Genomic DNA, 20,703 nt, shown 5'->3' on the forward strand with positions numbered 1-20,703 from the left:
CAGAAGGCAAGGTTCCTGCCCTGCACCACCTGCACCAGAGGGCAAGGTTCCTGCCCGTCATAGATCACACTCTGCACCACCTGCACCAAGGGGCAAGGTTCCTGCCCATCATAGACCACACTCTGCCGCACCTGCACCAGTGGGCAAGGTTCCTGCCCGTCATAGACCAAACTCTGCACCACCTGCAGCAGAGGGTAAGGTTCCTGCCCATCATAGACCACACTCTGCACCACCTGCACCAGAAGGCAAGGTTCCTGACCAGAGGGCAAGGTTCCTGCCCGTCCTAGACCACACACTGCACCACCTGCACCAGAAGGCAAGGTTCCTGACCAGAGGGCAAGGTTCCTGCCCGTCATAGACCACACTCTGCCCACCTGCACCAGAAGGCAAGGTTCCTGCCCTGCACCACCTGCACCAGAGGGCAAGTTTCGTGCCTGCCATAGACCACACTCTGCCCACCTGCACCAGAGGGCAAGGTTCCTGCCCGTCATAGACCACACTCTGTCCACCTGCACCAGAGGGCAAGGTCCCTGCCCTGCACCACCTGCACCAGAGGGCAAGGTTCCTGCCCATCACAGACCACACTCTGCCCACCTGCACCAGAGGGCAAGGTTCCTGCCTGTCATACACCACACTCTGCACCACCTGCACCAGAGGGCAAGATTCCTGCCCGTCATAGACCACACTCTGCCCACCTGCACCAGAGGGCAAGGTTCCTGCCCGTCATAGACCACACTCTGCACCATCTGCACCAGAGGGCAAGATTCCTGCCCGTCATAGACCACACTCTGCCTACCTGCACCAGAGGGCAACATTCCTGCCCGTCATAGACCACACTCTGCCCACCTGCACCAGAAGGCAAGGTTCCTGTCCGTCATAGACCACACTCTGCCCATCTGCACCAGAGGGCAAGGTCCCTGCCTATCATAGACCACACTCTGCACCACCTGCACTAGAGGGAAAAGGTTCCTGCCCGTCATAGACCACACTCTGCCCACCTGCACCAGAGGGCAAGGTCCCTGCCCGTCATAGACCACACTCTGCACCACCTGCACCAAAGGGCAAGGTTCCCGCCCGTCATAGACCACACTCTGAACCACCTGCACCAGAGGGCAAGGTTCCTGCCTGTCATAGATCACACTCTGCACCACCTGCACCAAGGGGCAAGGTTCCTGCCCATCATAGACCACACTCTGCCCCACCTGCACCAGCGGGCAAGGTTCCTGCCCGTCATAGACTACACTCTGCCCACCTGCACCAGAGGTCAAGGTTCCTGCCCGTCATAGACCAAACTCTGCACCACCTGCAGCAGAGGGTAAGGTTCCTGCCCATCATAGACCACACTCTGCACCACCTGCACCAGAAGGCAAGGTTCCTGACCAGAGGGCAAGGTTCCTGCCCGTCCCAGACCACACACTGCACCACCTGCACCAGAAGGCAAGGTTCCTGACCAGAGGGCAAGGTTCCTGCCCGTCATAGACCACACTCTGCCCACCTGCACCAGAAGGCAAGGTTCCTGCCCTGCACCACCTGCACCAGAGGGCAAGTTTCCTGCCTGCCATAGACCACACTCTGCCCACCTGCACCAGAGGGCAAGGTTCCTGCCCGTCATAGACCACACTCTGTCCACCTGCACCAGAGGGCAAGGTTCCTGCCCTGCACCACCTGCCCCAGAGGGCAAGGTTCCTGCCCATCACAGACCACACTCTGCCCACCTGCACCAGAGGGCAAGGTTCCTGCCTGTCATACACCACACTCTGCACCACCTGCACCATAGGGCAAGATTCCTGCCCATCATAGACCACACTCGGCCCACCTGCACCAGAGGGCAAGATTCCTGCCCGTCATAGACCACACTCTGCCCAACTGCACCAGAGGGCAAGGTTCCTGCCCGTCATAGACCACACTCTGCACCATCTGCACCAGAGGGCAAGATTCCTGCCCGTCATAGACCACACTCTGCCTACCTGCACCAGAGGGCAACATTCCTGCCCGTCATAGACCACACTCTGCCCACCTGCACCAGAAGGCAAGGTTCCTGTCCGTCATAGACCACACTCTGCCCACCTGCACCAGAGGGCAAGGTTCCTGTCCTGCACCACCTGCACCAGAGGGCAAGGTTACTGCCCATCATAGACCACACTCTGCATCACCTTCACCATAGGGCAAGATTCCTGCCCATCATAGACCACACTCTGCAACACCTGCACCAGAGGGCAAGGTTCCTGCCCTGCTCCACCTGCACCAGAGGGCAAGGTTCCTGCCCATCATAGACCACACTCTGCAACACCTGCGCCAGAAGGCAAGGTTCCTGTCCATCATAGACCACACTCTGCAACACCTGCACCAGAGGGCAAGGTTCCTGCCCTGCACCACCTGCACCAGAGGCCAAGGTTCATGCCCGTCATAAATCACACTCTGCCCGCCTGCACGAGAGGGCAAGGTTCCTGCCCGTCATAGACCACACTCTGCCCACCTGCACCAGAGGGCAAGGTTCCTGCCCGTCATAGACCACACTCTGCCCACCTGCACCAGAGGGCAAGGTTCCTGCCCTGCACCACCTGCACCAAAGGGCCAGTTTCCTGCCCTTCATAGATCACACTCTGCCCACCTGCACCAGAGGGCAAGGTTCCTGCTCATCCTAGACCACACACTGCACCACCTGCACCAGAAGGCAAGGTTCCTGTCCGTCATAGACTACACTCTTTCCACCTGCACCATAGGGCAATGTTCCTGCCCTGCACCACCTGCACCAGAGGGCAAGGTCCCTGCCCGTCATAGACAACACTCTACCCACAAATGCAGTGGGTCAAACTATCCACCCAGCCCCCTCTACCACAGACAGCCTGCAACCGACGTAAATTGTGGACAGGGAGTGAGTCAGACAATCCACCCAGCCTCACCAGAGAGCAAGGTTCCTGCCCATCGTAGACAACACTCTGCCCACAAATGCAGTGGGTCAAACTATCCACCCAGCCCCACCACAGAATGAAATCCTTTTGAGCATGTGAAAGAAGCTGGGCTTGCCGCCAATTTCATTTATCAGTCACAGCACTCACCCTAGCAGTAAAATGTCTGCCACATATGTGCCTTTGGAGACCCTTGCCTGACGTATGCCTCCCCAGCATGGATGACCTGCCATGAGCGACACTGGCAGAGTCTCCAGAAAGTCCAGAAGAAGGACCTGCGGATATCGTCTGGAGCTTCAATCTTCACAAGGATAGCCAACCTTCACGGAGAACTGGACATCGAGATGTTGGATGAACATCTAGCGAAGCTGAGTAAGAACTTATGCCAAAGACTGGATCAGAACCTGGACCCTCTGATCAGAAGACTCACTGCCACCACTGCAAACCCTTTCCACTGTTACCCGCGGCCCATCACGGCGAAGACCCTGTGAAACCAGCCTTACTGTGACAAGTCCACACAGACCACGAAGAAACCCACCCCAGGACTACACACTCAACCCGAGAAGATGGAGTGATGAGCCTCATGCCCCGGTATCCAAAAATCACAGCTGATGGATAAAATCTATCAGCAAGAAGAAGACAGACAGTGCTTGCCTATGGGTTTGGGCTGCTCTGAACGGAGAACACCTCGTTCCCCTAACTGCATTCATACCATCTCAATAAATTGTTCAGCACCAGTTTCCACAAGTCGCCTCATCCACTTCCGTGGTGAGGAAGTGGGGTGCAAAGGCTGTACCCCTGCTCAGGAGCACATTTTTTAGACTGCCAGGGCTCCACTATGCCTAGCCCTGGCTCACTTAAAGCTGTGCTTGCTGCTGATCACTCCAGATGTGAACAGGTAAGGATGTCAACCTCCTGCTTTTATAGGTATTGGGTCTTTACAGACTCCAATCAGACGATTTTCATCCATTTAGAAATTCTGATGGCCACCCAATTAAGAGAGGCCTCCCTACTAAACGTATCCCTGATTGGGCAGCTGTCCCCCTTATCCTCCAAGGCAGGCAGAGGCCACTGTGTTCTTGGATTTACTGAAGAAGAGGCTGCCATTTCAACCAAATGTGACTCATAAGGTGGCCAGTGACAGGGAGGGGGAGGAGGGGGCAGGGCCAGGGTAAGGAGCCCTGTTAGATGTATGCAGCTAGTGAAGCGCTAGGAGTGAGCTCATAAACCAGCGCCAGGCACTGGAGAACATGCTAGGAAAGCCTGGCATCAACCAGGACAGGATCTTCTCAATCAGAGAACACCCACTAGCCATGAAGTGAACAACGACAACCGGAAAAAATCATTGTCTAACTAGTCATCCCAGTGGAAGAGAAGATGAACCTCGGGGGAAATGGGTAACGTCCCTATAACAGTGATTGGCTTTCCGTCTCAATCGCCCTCCTAGAGGCTGGTTGGCTCTACGGCTCCATCTCCCTCGTAGTGGCTGTTTGACTCTATGGCTCCATCTCCCTCGTAGTGCTTAGTGACTGGTTGGCTCTACAGCTCCATCTCCCTCCTAGTGGCTGGTTGGCTCTACGGCTCCATCTCCCTCTTAGTGGCTGGTTGGCTCTAGGGCGCCATCTCTCTCTTAGCAGCCCATTGGCTCCCCGTCTCAATCTCCCTCCTAGAAGCTGGTTGACTGTAGGGCTCCATCTCTTTCCTAGAGGTCCATTGGTTCTCCGTCTCAATCTCCCTCCCAGAGGCTGGTTGACTCCAGGGCTCCATCTCCCTCCAAGTGGCTGGGTGACTCTAGGGCTCCATCTCCCTCCTAGCAGCCTTCTGGCTCTCTGTCACAATCTCCCTCCTAACGGCCTGTTGGATCTATGGCACCATCTCCCACTTAGTGGCTGATTGGCTGTAGGGCCCCATCTCTCTCTTAGAATCCCTTTGGCTGTCTGCTTCAATCTCCCTCCTAGAGGCTGATTGACTCTAGGCTCCATCTCCCTCCTAGAAGCCCATTGACTCTCAGTCTCAATCTCCCTTCTAGAGGTTGATTGACTCGAGGGCTCCATCTCTTTCCTGGAGACCAATTGGCTCTCCATCTCAATCTTCCTCCTAGAGACTGGTTGGCTCTACAGCTCCATCTCTCTCCTAGAGAATGGTTGGCTCTACGGCCCCATCTCCCTCTTAGTGGATGGTTGGCTCTCCATCTCTATCTCCCTCCTAGAGACTGGTTGGCTCTACCGCCCCATCTCCCTCTTAGTGGATGGTTGGCCCTCCATCTCTATCTCCCTTCTAGAGAATGGTTGGTTCTGCCGCCTCATTTCCCTCTTAGTGGATGGTTGGCTCTCCATCTCTATCTCCCTCCTAGTGGCTGGTTGGCTCTATGGCTCAATCTCCCTCTTAGTGCCTGGTTGACTCTCTGTAACAATCTCCCTCATAAAGGCTGATTGGCTCTCTGTCTCTATGTCCTCTTAGTGGATGGTTGGCTCTCCATCTCTATCTCCCTCCTAGAGGCTGGTTGGCTCTATGGCCCCATCTCCCTCCTAGAGGCCAATTGGCTCTCCATCTCTATCTCCCTCCTAGAGAATGGTTGGCTCTACAGCTCCATCGCCCTCCTAGTGGCTGGTTGGCTCTATGGCTCCATCTCCCTCTTAGTGCCTGGTTGACTCTCTGTATCAATCTCCCTCATAAAGGCTGATTGGCTCTCTGTCTCTGTGTCCCTCTTAGTGGATGGTTGGCTCTCCATCTCTATCTCCCTCCTAGAGGCTGGTTGGCTCTATGGCTCCATCTCCCTCCTAGAGGCCAATTGGCTCTCCATCTCAATCTCTCTCCTAGAGACTGGTTGGCTTTACAGCTCCATCTCCCTCCTAGTGGCTGGTTGGCTCTATGGCCCCATCTACCTCTTAGTGGATGGTTGGTTTTAGGGTGCTATCTCCCTACTAGAGTTTGGTTGGCTCTCTGTCTCAATCTCCATCTTAAAGGCTGGTTGGCTCTATGGCGCCATCTCCCTCTTAGTGCCTGGATGACTGTACAGCTCCATCTCCTTCTTAGTGGCTGGTTGGCTCTCTGTATCAATCTCCCTCTTAGAGACTAGTTGGCTCTCTGTCTCTATGTCCCTCCTAAAGGTGGGTTGGCTCTATGGCTCCATCTCCCTCTTAGTGGCTGGTTGGCTCTCCATCTGAATCTCCCTCCTAGAGACTGGTTGGCTCTATGACTCCATTTTCCTCTTCGTGGCTGGTTGGCTCTATGGCTCCATCTCTTTCCTAGAGGCCCATTGGCTCTATGGCTCCATCTCCCTCTTAGTGGCTGGTTGGCTCTAGTGCGCTATCTCCCTATAAGAGCCTGGGTGTTTCTAGGGCTGCATCTCCCACCTAGCGGCCTGTTGGCTCTACGGTGCAATCTCCATCTTAGTGGCTGGTTGGCTCTAGGGCTCCGTCTCTCTCCTAGCAGCCCATTGGCTCTCCATCTCAATCTCCCTCCTAGAGACTGGCTGGCTCTACAGCTCCATCTCTCTCGTAGTGGCTGTTTGACTCTATGGCTCCATCTCCCTCTTAGTGCTTAGTGACTGGTTGGCTCTACAGCTCCATCTCCCTCCTAGTGGCTGGTTGGCTCTATGGCTCCATCTCTCTCTTAGTGGATGGTTGGTTCTAGGGTGCTATCTCCCTACTAGAGTCTGGTTGGCTCTCTGTCTCAATCTCCGTCCTAAAGGCTGGTTGGCTCTATGCTCCATCTCCCTCTTAGTGCCTGGATGACTGTACGGCTCCATCTTCTTAGTGGCTGGTTGGCTCTCTGTATCAATCTCCCTCTTAGAGGCTGGTTGGCTCTCTGTCTCTATGTCCCTCCTAAAGGTGGGTTGGCTCTATGGCTCCATCTCCCTCTTAGTGGCTGGTTGCCTCTCCATCTGAATCTCCCCCCTAGACTCTGGTTGGCTCTACGGCTCCATCTCTTTCCTAGAGGCCTATTGGCTTTACGGCTCCATCTCCCTCTTAGTGGCTGGTTGGCTCTAGTGTGCTATCTCCCTATAAGAGTCAGATGTTTCTAGGGTTCCATCTCCCTCTTAGTGGCTGGTTGGCTCTCCATCTGAATCTCCCCCCTAGACTCTGGTTGGCTCTACGACTCCATCTCCATCTTAGTGGCTGGTTGGCTCTAGGGCTCCATCTCTCTCCTAGCAGCCCATTGGCTCTCCGTCTCAATCTCCCTCCTAGAGACTGGTTGGCTCTACAGCTCCATCTCTCTCCTAGCGGCTAGTTGGCTCTACAGCTCCATCTCCTTCCTAGTGGCTGGTTGACTCTAGGGCTCCATCTCTTTCCTAGAGGCCCATTGGCTCTCCGTCTCTATCTCCCTCCTAGAGGCTGGTTGCCTCTACGGCTCCATCTCCCTCGTAGTGGCTGTTTGACTCTATGGCTCCATCTCCCTCGTAGTGCTTAGTGACTGGTTGGCTCTACAGCTCCATCTTCCTCCTAGTGGCTGGTTGGCTCTACGGCTCCATCTCCCTCTTAGTGGCTGGTTAGCTCTAGGGCGCCATCTCTCTCCTAGCAGCCCATTGGCTCCCCGTCTCAATCTCCCTCCTAGTGGCTGGTTGACTCTATGGCTCCATCTCTTTCCTAGAGGCCCATTGGCTCTCCGTCTCTATCTCCCTCCTAGAGGCTGGTTGCCTCCACGGCTCCATCTCCCTCGTAGTGGCTGTTTGACTCTATGGCTCCATCTCCCTCGTAGTGCTTAGTGACTGGTTGGCTCTACAGCTCCATCTTCCTCCTAGTGGCTGGTTGGCTCTACGGCTCCATCTCCCTCTTAGTGGCTGGTTGACTGTAGGGCTCCATCTCTTTCCTAGAGGCCCATTGGCTCTCCGTCTCTATCTCCCTCCTAGAGGCTGGTTGCCTCTACGGCTCCATCTCCCTCGTAGTGGCTGTTTGACTCTATGGCTCCATCTCCCTCGTAGTGCTTAGTGACTGGTTGGCTCTACAGCTCCATCTTCCTCCTAGTGGCTGGTTGGCTCTACGGCTCCATCTCCCTCTTAGTGGCTGGTTAGCTCTAGGGCGCCATCTCTCTCCTAGCAGCCCATTGGCTCCCCGTCTCAATCTCCCTCCTAGTGGCTGGTTGACTCTAGGGCTCCATCTCTTTCCTAGAGGCCCATTGGCTCTCCGTCTCTATCTCCCTCCTAGAGGCTGGTTGCCTCTACGGCTCCATCTCCCTCGTAGTGGCTGTTTGACTCTATGGCTCCATCTCCCTCGTAGTGCTTAGTGACTGGTTGGCTCTACAGCTCCATCTTCCTCCTAGTGGCTGGTTGGCTCTACGGCTCCATCTCCCTCTTAGTGGCTGGTTGACTGTAGGGCTCCATCTCTTTCCTAGAGGCCCATTGAGAGAAGCAACAATGACAATGATGATGTGTCCCATACTTCGCTGACCGGCTCTGAGGCTGAGGCCATGCTGGAATTCAAGAAGCAAGAGTTGCTGTTTAGGCAGAAGGAGCTTGAATTCTGCATGGCTAAGCTAGACCTGAAAGGATCAGAGAAGCAGAAGGTCAGGGATCACCAATTGCAGCTTGCTAGACTGCAGAGCACCAATGGTTCCTGTAGAGGATCTGGTAATGGGGCTGACCCCTTCTCTCATCCATGATTTCCGAAAGATCTGCTTAGTGTATATGATGAGAAGAATGACATTATGGACGGGTCGACTGCATTTGAGTAAGCATGTGAGGTGCAAGAAGTAGTGAATGCTGATAAGATTGCATGGTTGCTCAGTCGACTGCCCCATTCTGGCTGCAGTGCTATTATGGAGATGTCAAAGGCTGACAGAAAAGACTTAGTAAAATTGAAGGAAACTCTGGTCTTAAAGTTTGGGAAGACTCCTGCCCAATACCTGAAACGTTTCAGAGAATACAAGAAGAAAGAAGGTAACACTTGGGTCTCTTATGTTGCTGATTCTTTTAAAAACCATGACTGGTTGGGTGGACGGATACAAGGTCACCACCTTTGAGGGTATGATGTATTTAGTTATGCTTGAACATATTTTTGCTTCTTGGTCCCCTGAGCTTAAGCAGCACTTGGCTGATTCTAAGGAGTTAGATCCTAAGAAGCTGGCCATAGCAGCACATTTGTGGGTGTCACATAGAGTGTCCCATAAGGACACGACTCATCCTGGTAAGCAGGAGGAGGGGGAAAAGCACAACGATAAGGAGGGTGGAGGATCTGAACACTCTTCCTCTCAGAAGGACCACAAAAAGTTTAAAAAGGGAAAGTCACCTGAGAACAGTCCGAGTAGTGGGAGTAACCCTCTACTCTGACAGGTTGGGTTACAGTATGCCTCCCAATGTGCACAGACCCAGTGGATCGTATATGGCTTGTGGAGCAAGTGACAATGTGAAGGGGGATCCCAGATGTAATGTCAAAAACTTGGGGGTCCACTCTGTGAGTCTGGCCTTATCACAGGGCATCCTTCTCTTCAGACTCCTTACCCAGTGGGGTCGAATCAGAGGTAGTCTTAGTTTCCCTGGGTTCCTGGGTGCCAAGCGTTTCATGACAACACCAGGCACTATTTTAAAGACAGTGTGCTGATCAATGGGGTAGACACTCCTGCCTTTAGGGATAGTGGAGCCAGCAGAAATGTGGTGTATGCCACACTGGTCAACCAGGAGGAGCTTGCCAGAGCGCCCCTGATGCCCACCAAGGTAGCTTATGGCCCCACTCCCAAGTTCCCAGTAATGCCTCTAAATCTGGCTGTTATTGGTACAGTAGTAGCAAAAGGGAAATCCCAAGGCTAAGGGAGTCAGAAAATCAAAAAGAGGGAAGGAAAATATCCCCCCAAACTCACCTACCACTGAGGTAGTTGGTCAAGCACCTGAACCTGACGAGGAAGACATGCTGCCTGAAATACTCAACCCACATGGGCATCCTGAACTCCAGAGTTTACTGGCTGAAGGTGGTCCTGATAGGGAAGAGTTCAGTAAGGGCCAACGTGAGTGCCCATCTTTGGAAGGCCTCAGGAGACAGGCCTGCTCCCAGCTTGAGGGTGAACCTCCTGGGAAGCATAGGATGTATTGGGAAGGTGGGCTACGGTACAGTGAGCCCACAGAGTCTACTAAAGGTGGATCCGCTTCAAGTTAGACCCTTCCTCCAGCAATTGGCGCATGAAGTGCCCCTTGCTGGTCACCTTGGGATTAAGAGAACCAAGCCAAGGTTATCCATGCACCTCTACTGGTCCAAGATGGGGGTGCACGTAGAAAGCCATTGCAGGAGTTCTGCCACTTGCCAGATCTTTGGGAAAACTGGCTCAACAATCCAGGCAACATTTTTTACGAAAAATAATCATTTTGATTTTAAATATATGTGTGTGGGTTGGGGTAAGGGGTTAAAACAGGCGAGGAGGGGGTTGGGGTGAGATTATAAAGAAATGAAAATGGAGGTTTGGGGTGGGAGCCCCAACATCAAGAATTCAGTATTTCTTTTGTTAAAAATGTTTAGTTAAAAAAGTGTTTTTTTCATCTGGTAAAATCACATGTAACCATACAAAGGAGGAGGTGTGCATGCATTTTGCCCCAGAGGGGCCTGGACTGATCTCCCATGGATGAGGTTCCTGCATCTGCAATGACCCTGCAGTTTTTTTTGTTGTTATATGTTAAAATGCCACCTGCCTCTAATGTTACCAACAAAGTAGATTGGGGCGGGGGTGGGTGGTTTGGAGGCACGAATGACACCTTATGGAATTGTGTGCACTGCAGTTGGGGGTGGGGGAAGTAGCCAGACTCTTGCAATGCAGGGCATATTGTACGTGTACCCCTGGCGTTTAGGGGGACGCTCTACTGCTGCCGCCTTATGCCAGCACCTGTCCTTGCGGATGATGATTGGGAGTGAGGGAAGGGAGTGGCTGATCAGGTATTGCCAGAGGTACTGCACTCTCCAGGTGCAAGAGAAGCACTGCACTCAGTACTGCACTCTCCAGGGGCAGGACAAGGCCTCTTCCTTGATCACCGAGTAGCTGGTCTCGGCTGCTCCAAGCTGGGGAAGGACGGCGAGTCCTTTACTGCTGGCATGCATAGAAATCTCTCGTGGCATGTTAGTATGGAACGGATGAAGTGCGGGCACGTTGGCGATTCCCAACTTGGTGGCATGAAAGCCCCCTTCAGTGGAGCAGAAGCATTTGGTCGCTTTCTTGAGAAGTTTCCTCATTGGCTGAAACTTGGTAGCAAACTTTGCGTAAAGTTTGCAAAGGTCCAGGACCAGTGCTTTAAGTGAAAAGGGGCCAGCTGGGGCTGGGCCCCGGCAGTCTCCAAAAAGTGGGGCTGAGCTGGAGTCCTGCCAGATCACTCCCCCCAAACCCCCCACCCCGGTCCCACCTCATCACGGCAGGACACATTATCCTGCCACGCCGCCGACTGGCTGGCAGTGCTGTTAGTCACTGTAACTTCCTCTGGTGACCCCTCGCGTGAGGGGTCACCAGAGGAAGTTACTGTCCTTTTCACCCTCCCCAGGTCACCGAAGCATGGTTAACTCTCAGCAGACCTGGGCACTGTGTGACATAGTTCGAGCTTTATAAAAGATGGCTGTTATATGTTACATATTTCTATGTTTATAAAAGATGGCTTGCATAGTACACAAACCATAGTAAGGTATGCACACACATATCTAAATGCTCACATACATTCATATATTTGTTTGCGTGCCTTTCTATGGTTTGTGTATTTTTCAGGCCACGCCCACCATGCAATCCACGCCCCTAAATAAGCCCCCTACCCCTCAATGTCTTACCCCACTCAACGCCCTGCCGCGGCTGACGCTGGCTCGTGACACATGAACAGGCGCGCGCCCTGAGAGAGCGCTCGTGCACAGGGTGTCCTCGGCTGGTGCAGTGACCTGACGTGCACTGCATGTCTGTCACACCGGCTCTTATTAATTCACTTCTACCATGTAGGCCTCTGGTGGCTGCTGACAGATGTGTTATTAAGACTTTCAGTGCACCTGGGGAAGTGAACAGCCCACAGCTTTTCCTGCCATGCCTGAGTCACAGGTGGAGGCAGGCAACACACCTCAGGGTGGAGACGCCGCGGCACAGCCTGTTTCCCAAAGAGGACATCTTTCAATATTCCATTTCTGGTATGTTTTCTGCCCATTAAAGGGTGCTGCAGTTATCGGGTTCCCTCTTACCCAAGCAGCCCACGCTGCTCCGTGTGATACATCTGAAAGGATGAAAGGCGGCCTCTGCAGGCACATTAACCCACTGAACTATCTTTGCAAACGTTCAGGTCTTGATACCAGCAGCAGTTGGACTGTAGGGGGCCTTCGTACAGAGGATAGGGACTTCCTCATGGCCTCTCTGCTGAGGTTCGCAGCCCACATGTAAGCCTGCAGAGGTCCCTGTGCCACTTGCCCCCCTTCAGTGTTGCCCCTCCAGTGCAGAGTACATGGCCACAGGCACACCCCTGCATGCTGACTTGGGCCTGTTGGTGAAGGAGGCGCCATGTACTGCGCCCCCGTGTTTGGGATCAAGGGTTGACCACAAAGGCTCAGGACAGCTCAGACAACCTGAATAGGGCCGGGTTTGAGGGGGCGCTCCACGCAGAGGTCTGAAGCTAGGGGTGAAACTCATGCTTTGCAATGGCCAGCAGACTATATCTCACCCAGCGTTCGGACCCCGACCCAACACAAGTGCCCTGGCCCTCCCTGGTAGGCGCGGCTTTCTGCCGTGAGGCCTTACAGGGCAGGCTGCTCCACATCTCCTGACACATATGGCCATGCACCCCAACCTCCCCAGAAATGATTGGGTGTCAGCGGTGCCCCCATACATTGGGTACATTTCTCCTGAACCTGGCGCAGCTGCTCTTGCTTCAGGAAAGAGAGAGACTGCGTATCACCCTCTTCCTGAATTACGAGGACTAGGTGGGGTGGGCGACCAGCCGCGGCGCTTAGCCAGCCCCCAACGGCCCTTGATGAGGGTGGGAGCAAATGGACTGCAGTGGATGAAACAGACAGGCAGACGTAAACTAGCGCCCAGAAGGTAGGGCTCGGCCCTCCGCGCGCTATCGACATGCTACACGGGTGCCAGTTTGGGCGCCCACTCCGGAAGAGCAGATCTTTGGCTCTCCGCGGCTGTGGCGTCCCCCCCCCCCCCCCACCCCCCAAACTGTGGAAGAGCTTCCCGCCAGCCCCCAGCTGGCACAGCGAGGAAGCAGGGTGGGCTCCCCGCTGAACCGTCCTCCTAAGAGCCCCCTTTTATGTCATGGCACACCTTTACCCGCGAACTAGTGGGTGCTACCTGTAAAACCTTACTGTGCTCGCTACACCGAGAGATCATCCCAGCAAAGTCTTTATTCCCAAAATAATACATCTTCATTCAAGATAAAAATGACAGCAATATTACAAATACTTCACACATACAATAATCACTCATTCATAAATACATGGGCACAGCTGAAGAATAAAGCAAGGAAAATAAACTATACAAAATGCATTGTAGAGAACCATTCCCCTGCAGGAAATACTTCCTTAACAAGGTGCCTTTTATGTATGAACAGGTAGGCCGCCGTGCGGAGTGTTCATCCGGGATTGGTGACATGGAATGGGATGCGGAGTACCGCCGCCGCCTCACCCCCCCCCCCCCCCCCGCCGTGCACCCCTGGCAGCAGAGACTGCTCCCTTGGGCCTGCGGACCTCATTGCTGACCAGAGGACGCTGCAGCCAAGGATCCTCATGGAGACTGCATACATGCTGACCATGGAGACGTACTGAAGACGCCCGAGTCCCTGATATCTGCTACGAATGCCTGAGTTAAGCTTAAATGCGGGGGCAACCGGTGAGCTAATGGGGGCGATATGCGTGGAGCGGCCCTCCTCGTGTAAGGGATATCCCTGCAAATCCGGTGCAGTATAAAACATCAACAACTCAAACGATCAAAGCCATTGCTACAAGTACAGGAACCAATTAGGGGCTAATGAACCCTGGAATTCGTAACCTTGACTGTAAATACTGACCTGCCTCCTAAAGAGCACCCTTGTATATATTCTAAACTCATGAGTATCTGATTTCTTTGTAAAAATAAGCGAGATATGTGTATACATGCCTCAAGTGTGTTTGATGTATAGCTTGGTACTGAAGGCTTCTTGACCACAGTGAAAAGTTGACCCCTCTGTGTGGAACTGTCAACTGCTTGGAAAGGTGGGTCTCAGTGGATGAGACACACAGTAGAGGGCTCTTATGAAGACACTCTGACTTCCGCGAGGTCACATGAGGTCACATCGAGAGCCAGGGTGAGACATACATTATCACAAATCCTCAAATAAAGTAGTTTTCCGCAAGGTCTCCCCCAAAGATTGCGTGGTAGGGGTCCACGGCATTATCTGCCTCGAGTGGAGCACACAAAGGGCATAGAACATGCGCATCACTAATGGAACACATGGGCGCCCATCACTAGTGGAACACATGGGCGCCCATCACTAGTGGAACACATGAGCGCCCATCACTAGTGGAACACATGGGCGCCCATCACTAGTGGAACACATGGGCGCCCATCACTAATGGAACACATGGGCGCCCATCACTAGTGGAACACATGGGCGCCCATCACTAGTGGAACACATGGGCGCCCATCACTAGTGGAACACATGGGCGCCCATCACTAGTGGAACACATGGGCGCGCATCACTAGTGGAACACATGGGCGCGCACTGGAATGCTTACCATGGCGACGAAGTGCAGAAGGTTCATCCCAGGTTTATTAGCCTTGGTGTCTGCCAGCTTCAGAAGGGATGAAATGTGGAACCCGGCTGCATTCCCTGCATAGCCTCCCTGTGGGACACAAACAGAGCTCTAGTGAGCAGCACACCTCTGCACCACGGCACTGGGACGCGTCCGACACAAGCACTGTACCCCATGAGCAAGGAAACCTTTCATGCAGGTACATAGGAGAGGCAGGGTGAGGACACAAGCACATTCAGTGGGAAACGTGTTCATGGCCTGGTCCTGAAGAGAGGCGGGATGGAGACATAAGGTTAGAGTTACTTACCCGTAACAGTAGTTTTGCGTCCTTGATATCTGTTATCCATTCACATGCTATGCATAACCCTGCCATCTAGGAGATGAGCTTTGAAATAGTTTTTAGTTTTTCTCAAACTGATGGATATGTCTGGAATGAACCCCTGTGATGTTGATTTATATCCCACAATGCCCCCCCACCAATGGAGGGATTCCGTTTTTTTAATGCCATACATTGTTTCTTTGTGGCAAATGTGTGCCAGGGGTTGCATGTGACTCTACAGAAATAGGAAGTTGCACAGCTGTTGTTTCTATTTTGCCCCAGGACTCTATTGCAGACTCACAGGCTCGGCCTAGATATGAAATGGAAGATGATTGTGACAGTGACATTGCAAGAAAGAGGCCTCTAGGAACTACTTGGTCCTTCTCATTGGGTCAGCGCAATATAGCCTCATGACTATATGTGCACAGTGTTTAATGTCCCAGATCTGCACATGTCTTCTAAAGGTTGGCTCCTCACAACACAACTCCTGAAGCTTTCCTTAGTGTGGACTAGGCTCTGAGAGTAGCACAACACCATTTGTTTAGTTGGTCTGACTGCAAGCAACACTGTTGAATACTTTCCATAGTACAATAAATGACTTTGTAAGACAGTTGCTTTTTGTGGAGGGTAAAACACTACAAAGAACTGCCGGTCTGAGGTATTTAGTGAAAACTATGAAGCATGCAAGTGTACGTCTGACCTTTACAATGAAAAGTGGTCTTTCTGCCACTGAATCCAGGACGTTTGTACAAAGTCAGCAAGTCCATTATTTGGTTGTCACGAGAGGGTAACAGCAATTTTGGGCAATTTCCCAGGTGTGAGGAAGTTGTGGATTGTGCAATGAATAGACCGAGTACCTAACAGTACCTAAGTAAGGGCAATTAAAGACATGCCCCTTCTCTGACCACTCGGCGCGCTCACCTTTGCACATAGGCTGGAACAGACGGCAAGTTCACCCCCTTAACTTCAAGGTCCCCAGTAGGTGCAGATGATCCGTTTGGAGGAGCCACACTTTTGAATCCCCCAATCCTCAATGAAGAATGCAATTCTGTACAATGCGCTTTGAGGAAAGTGAATGCTGACTCCTCCTCAATGTAACAGATATGTTATAATTTCTTTAACGTCTTCTGTTCCCATTGTACGCATTCTGGAGATTAGGGGAAGTACACAAAAGCGAGGACTTCAGGAGCCAGACTGCTAGATTAGGGACTTTGAGGTCCACATTAGGAATGACTCCTGCCTGTGGCGGTTGCATTGGGATGTTCTGGGGTGGCCCTCTCTGGGTCACATAGTGCAGCTCTGCCTCGTCGCACGTGTTGGAGAACTCGCGTTCCGTCACTGGGGATCGCCTGATCTTCTCCTGTGGATCAGAGGAGCAAACATCTCACACCAACTGATGAACTGGTTAGTGGGGTGCCCAGACCTAGCTGCCTACTCCCAGCATGTCACTGGCAGATCCTAGCATCTCCCCAGTCCTGAAAATGATTTCCTGTCACTTTGGTTTATGTAACCCTCAGGAATCGATAGTTCTTTTACAACCTTCCTTTCTTGCCCAAGGCTTTCATTGCTTCTACTTCTCTTGCCAGCCTGTGGAAATCAAATGAGCTCTCCTCAATAGTAACACTTGCATAAAAGCGACGCAAACCCCTGGCTCCGATCTTTGCAAAGAAGGTCTCTTCTGCCGATGAGAACATTTCGATATGAACGAAGAAACCTTCCCAAATGATCCTAGAAAACGACCTCAAATCCAGTAATCACATAGGTTCTCTAATCTTCTCACAGTTTTCTCTCAAGAACTGTGAAAATTATACTTGAACGGTAAGGCATCTGGCATCCTGGTGCCCTTTACCCATCTAGAGTATGGAAAGCTCTGCTACCAATGGCTGTTTAGGACCTTATTAATGCTTTTCTGGCTCATGGGATTGTCCCAGTGAGCCATATGGCACTATTGAAAAACAAATCTTGATTTTTCTGCGGCCAGAGATTTCAGTCTCATTTCTCAAACTCATCTCTGACAAAACGACTTCTGCTCCGCAGGAGTACAATGGTGAGTAGTTGCTGAACCGGATGTATACTAATTGACCTTTACACAATTGAGCTCGGGAGAATTAACCTTGGGAGAATTGACCTGATTTAAAAGGTCAATTAGGACATATATGCGGGGGAAAACCCCTGCAACCCCCCCACACAATCCAAAAACCCCTGCAACCCCCCTCCCAATCCCCTTATATTATTTATAATCCAAAACCAACCCAATACACAATAAAATAACTAAAATAATATAAAGGTCAATTCTGCAGAAGGTCAGTTAAGACCATTATAATTAGGTCTATTAGGACAAAAGGTCAATACTGCTGAACCACCTACTCAGCTCTCGCACTACCACCAAACCAGCACTGATCCCAATCAAAAAGGTGACACAGGCACGGTCAAGATATATACCCCCTTTGCCATTTAAGGTAACGTGGGCCGAGTGTCGGCTTTTATACTCTTAACATGGGTTGCGACTGTGATAACCATAGCAACCGCAGCCAGCAATATTGCGGCATACAGAGGGTGAGAAGCCATATACCTGGTGATGCCATGGCATGTGTAAGGGGTGGGTGAGAAGAGCCGTTACTGGGGGCACTAAACGGCCTATAGCCCTGTCTCTTTTGGTTGTAGCCCCGGATAAAAGCAGGGGTGGGGAGTTACAACCAAAAGGCTAGCTAGCTCCGGGTCCCGACAGTGAGAGCAGGGCTGGACTGGCCACTGGAGAGTGGTCCTCTGCACCATGGCCCTCTTTTGTGTGTTTACCCATTTTCCCCAAATGTTATTTTGGGAGAACCCCCACAAACCCTTCTTGCAGGGTTTGGGCTTCCTCACATGGTGTTCTATGGGACCAGTTTGAAAAACATCTCCAGGGCAACCCTCACCCAGTTTACCCCTGGGTGAGGGTTGCTTACGGGGGGAGACTGAGCTGTTTACAGAGGGTACAAAGGCTGATGAGATATGGAGGGAAGCGGACATATGTTCTGGGGGTGATGACGGGCATACAGGAGGATTATGAGATTTGTGAAGAGGGTGTGGCGGTGTATACTGCGGATGCTAATGTGTGTACAGAGGGTGAGGACAAGTAAACAGGGAGAAGCTAACATATGTTCCGGCAATGATGATTTTTTAAAGGGAAGATGCAGAGTCTGAAGTGGTATATAGTAGTGGGATGCTGAGGTATGCCACGGCATGATGAAGCACATACAGTGGAAAGATGTGATGTGTGTAAAGAGGAGGATGTGAAATACACTCACAGAGGGATGCTGAGGTGTGTACAGAGTGCGATGAGCTATATGACATACATTTCTTACCGTAATCGTATTTCTGATGATTGTATCTGCTTAGATTCCTATGCCGTGCATAGGCCGACATCTAGTGGTAGGTGCGGAGTACTGCATTCTATTTTCGAACTTTGAAAAGGGACGTCGACTGGGCCTGTTTGTAATACTATCCCTGCGTGACGTGTAGAGTACCCATGATGCACAGCATGTGATTACAAACAGATCCGCAAGCCTCAGAAACAAGGATATAGTGAGGTGTGCAGAAGGGAAGGGCGGTGTCGTCGTGTGTAGCAAGGTAGGTGGGGTATATCCGGGGCGGTTGGAGAGGTGTGTGCAGGGGGTGATGAGGTATATAAAGATGTGATCTGGTGCATACCGGGTACGCTGCAGGATGTGAGCAGGTGTTTTGAAGGTTTTATGAGGTGTAGGCAGGGGGTAAGGAGGTGTATGCAGGGGGTGCCAGGAGCGGGGAGGTGTATACAGGGAAATTATCATCTGTATACCGTCTGAGTAGGTGGTTATGGACTAAAATATCTCACACTTACTGCATTCATGAAGTTTCCGGCCTTCAGCACCAGCCTCAGGATCGTGTGCAGTTCAGAACAGCAGAGAATCTCTGGAAACAGAGGGGATTAAAGGTGAGTGGCAGACCGAATTAATGCAGTGCCCATATCTCGCTATACACACATAGTGTACATATACGGATCCCATTGGTTTACCATGCACACACATCTTGCAGCCACCAAATATCCGCCATGCACAGCCAGTGTACAACTGCCACTAACTCACTATGCACACACATCTTATAGATCCGAGCTGTAGGCCAAGGACAGATAGTGTACAGTTGCCCCTAGTGTGCACATACAACACGCAGAACCTCATAAAACACCACACACCAAGCAGAAAGACTGCAACAGACCAGCATGAACATCCAAAAACACACCCTCATCAAACACCACACACACCAAGAATAAAGACCACAACAGCCCACTGTGTTATCCAACAGACAGATACTCATCAACCCCCGGGCACACCAAGCATAAAGATAGCAGCAGCCCGGCGTGCCATCAAACACACAGATCCTCATCAACCAACACGTATACCAAGCATAAAGATCACAACAGCCCAGCATGAACATCCAACACACATATCCTTATCAACCATGAAGCACACCAAGCATAAAGACCAGAACATTCCAGCGAGCACATCCAGCACACAGACCCTCATCAACCACCATGCACACCAAGCATAAAGACCCCAACAGCTCTGCATGAACATTCATCACACAGATCCTCCTCAAGCACCACACAGACCAAGCATAAAGACCACAACAGCCCAACATGAACATCCAGCACGCAAACTCTTATCAACCACCACACACACCAACTATAAGGACAGCAACAGCCCAGCATGCACATCCAGCACACAGACCCTCATTAACTACCACACATTCCAAGCATAAAGATAGCAAAACCCCAGCATGAACATCCAAAAAACACACCCTCGTCAACTACCACACACACCAAGCATAAAGACACCAACAGTCCAGCGTGCACATCCAGCACACAGACCCTCATCAACCACCACACAGACTAGGCAATAAGACCACAACTGCCCAGAGTGCACATCCAGCACACAGACCCTCATCAACCACCACACAGACTAGGCAATAAGACCACAACTGCCCAGCGTGCACATCCAGCACACAGACCCCCATCAACCACCACACACACCAGTCATAAAGACCCCAACAGCCCAGCATGCACATCCAGCACACAGACCCCCATCAACCACCACACACACCAGTCATAAAGACCCCAACAGCCCAGCGTGCACATCCAGCACACAGACCCTCATCAACCACCACATACACTGGGCATAAAGACCCCAACAGCCCAGTATCCACATCCAGCACACAGACCCTCATCAACCACCACACAGACTAGGCAATAAGACCACAACTGCCCAGCGTGCACAACCAGCACACAGACCCCCATCAACGACCACACACACCAGTCATAAAGACCCCAACAGCCCAGCGTGAACATCAAGCACACAGACTGCCATCAACCACCACATACACTGGGCATAAATACCACAACAGCCCAGCATGCACATCCAACACACGGACCCTCATCAACCACCACACAGACCAGGCATAAAGACCACAACAGCCCAGCATGCACATCCAGCATACAAACTAGGCATAAAGTCCACAACAGCCCAGCATGCACATCCAACACGTTCTCCTTGACTCTACCCCTCTCCCCCACCCCACCATGCTTGGCACTGCAGCCATGCATGCTCCCACAATGGCCATGCCAATTGTCTGGGTCCAATCCAGTGCAGCCCAGCCCCCATTTCAGCTGCAGCTGCCCCCCTTGACATGCCCAAGCTGCCTTCTCTTAGCATGGGAGCTGTGCTCCACTCCCATCACTTTGCATCACTGCACCACATCTCCCAGCTCACTCCTCTGACAAACAGGCCAG

At 52.1% G+C, this 20,703-nt stretch overlaps 1 protein-coding gene across 1 annotated transcript in view; it reads right to left on the reverse strand.

Moving 5' to 3' along the window:
- The window catches only part of LOC138480683 (FH2 domain-containing protein 1-like), a 285,834-nt gene that overhangs the window by 28,039 nt on the left and 237,092 nt on the right, over nucleotides 1-20,703 (reverse strand). Inside the window, exons 7-8 of the mRNA XM_069612360.1 lie at nucleotides 18,760-18,830; nucleotides 14,564-14,671 (exon numbers count right to left, since the gene is read on the reverse strand). Coding sequence (XP_069468461.1) covers nucleotides 14,564-14,671; nucleotides 18,760-18,830 — 179 coding nt within the window. The remainder of the gene's footprint in view (nucleotides 1-14,563; nucleotides 14,672-18,759; nucleotides 18,831-20,703) is intronic.

The sequence above is a fragment of the Ambystoma mexicanum genome, chromosome 5p, assembly GCF_040938575.1.
Source record: "Ambystoma mexicanum isolate Mex_15411 chromosome 5p, UKY_AmexF1_1, whole genome shotgun sequence".
NCBI lineage: Eukaryota > Metazoa > Chordata > Amphibia > Caudata > Ambystomatidae > Ambystoma > Ambystoma mexicanum.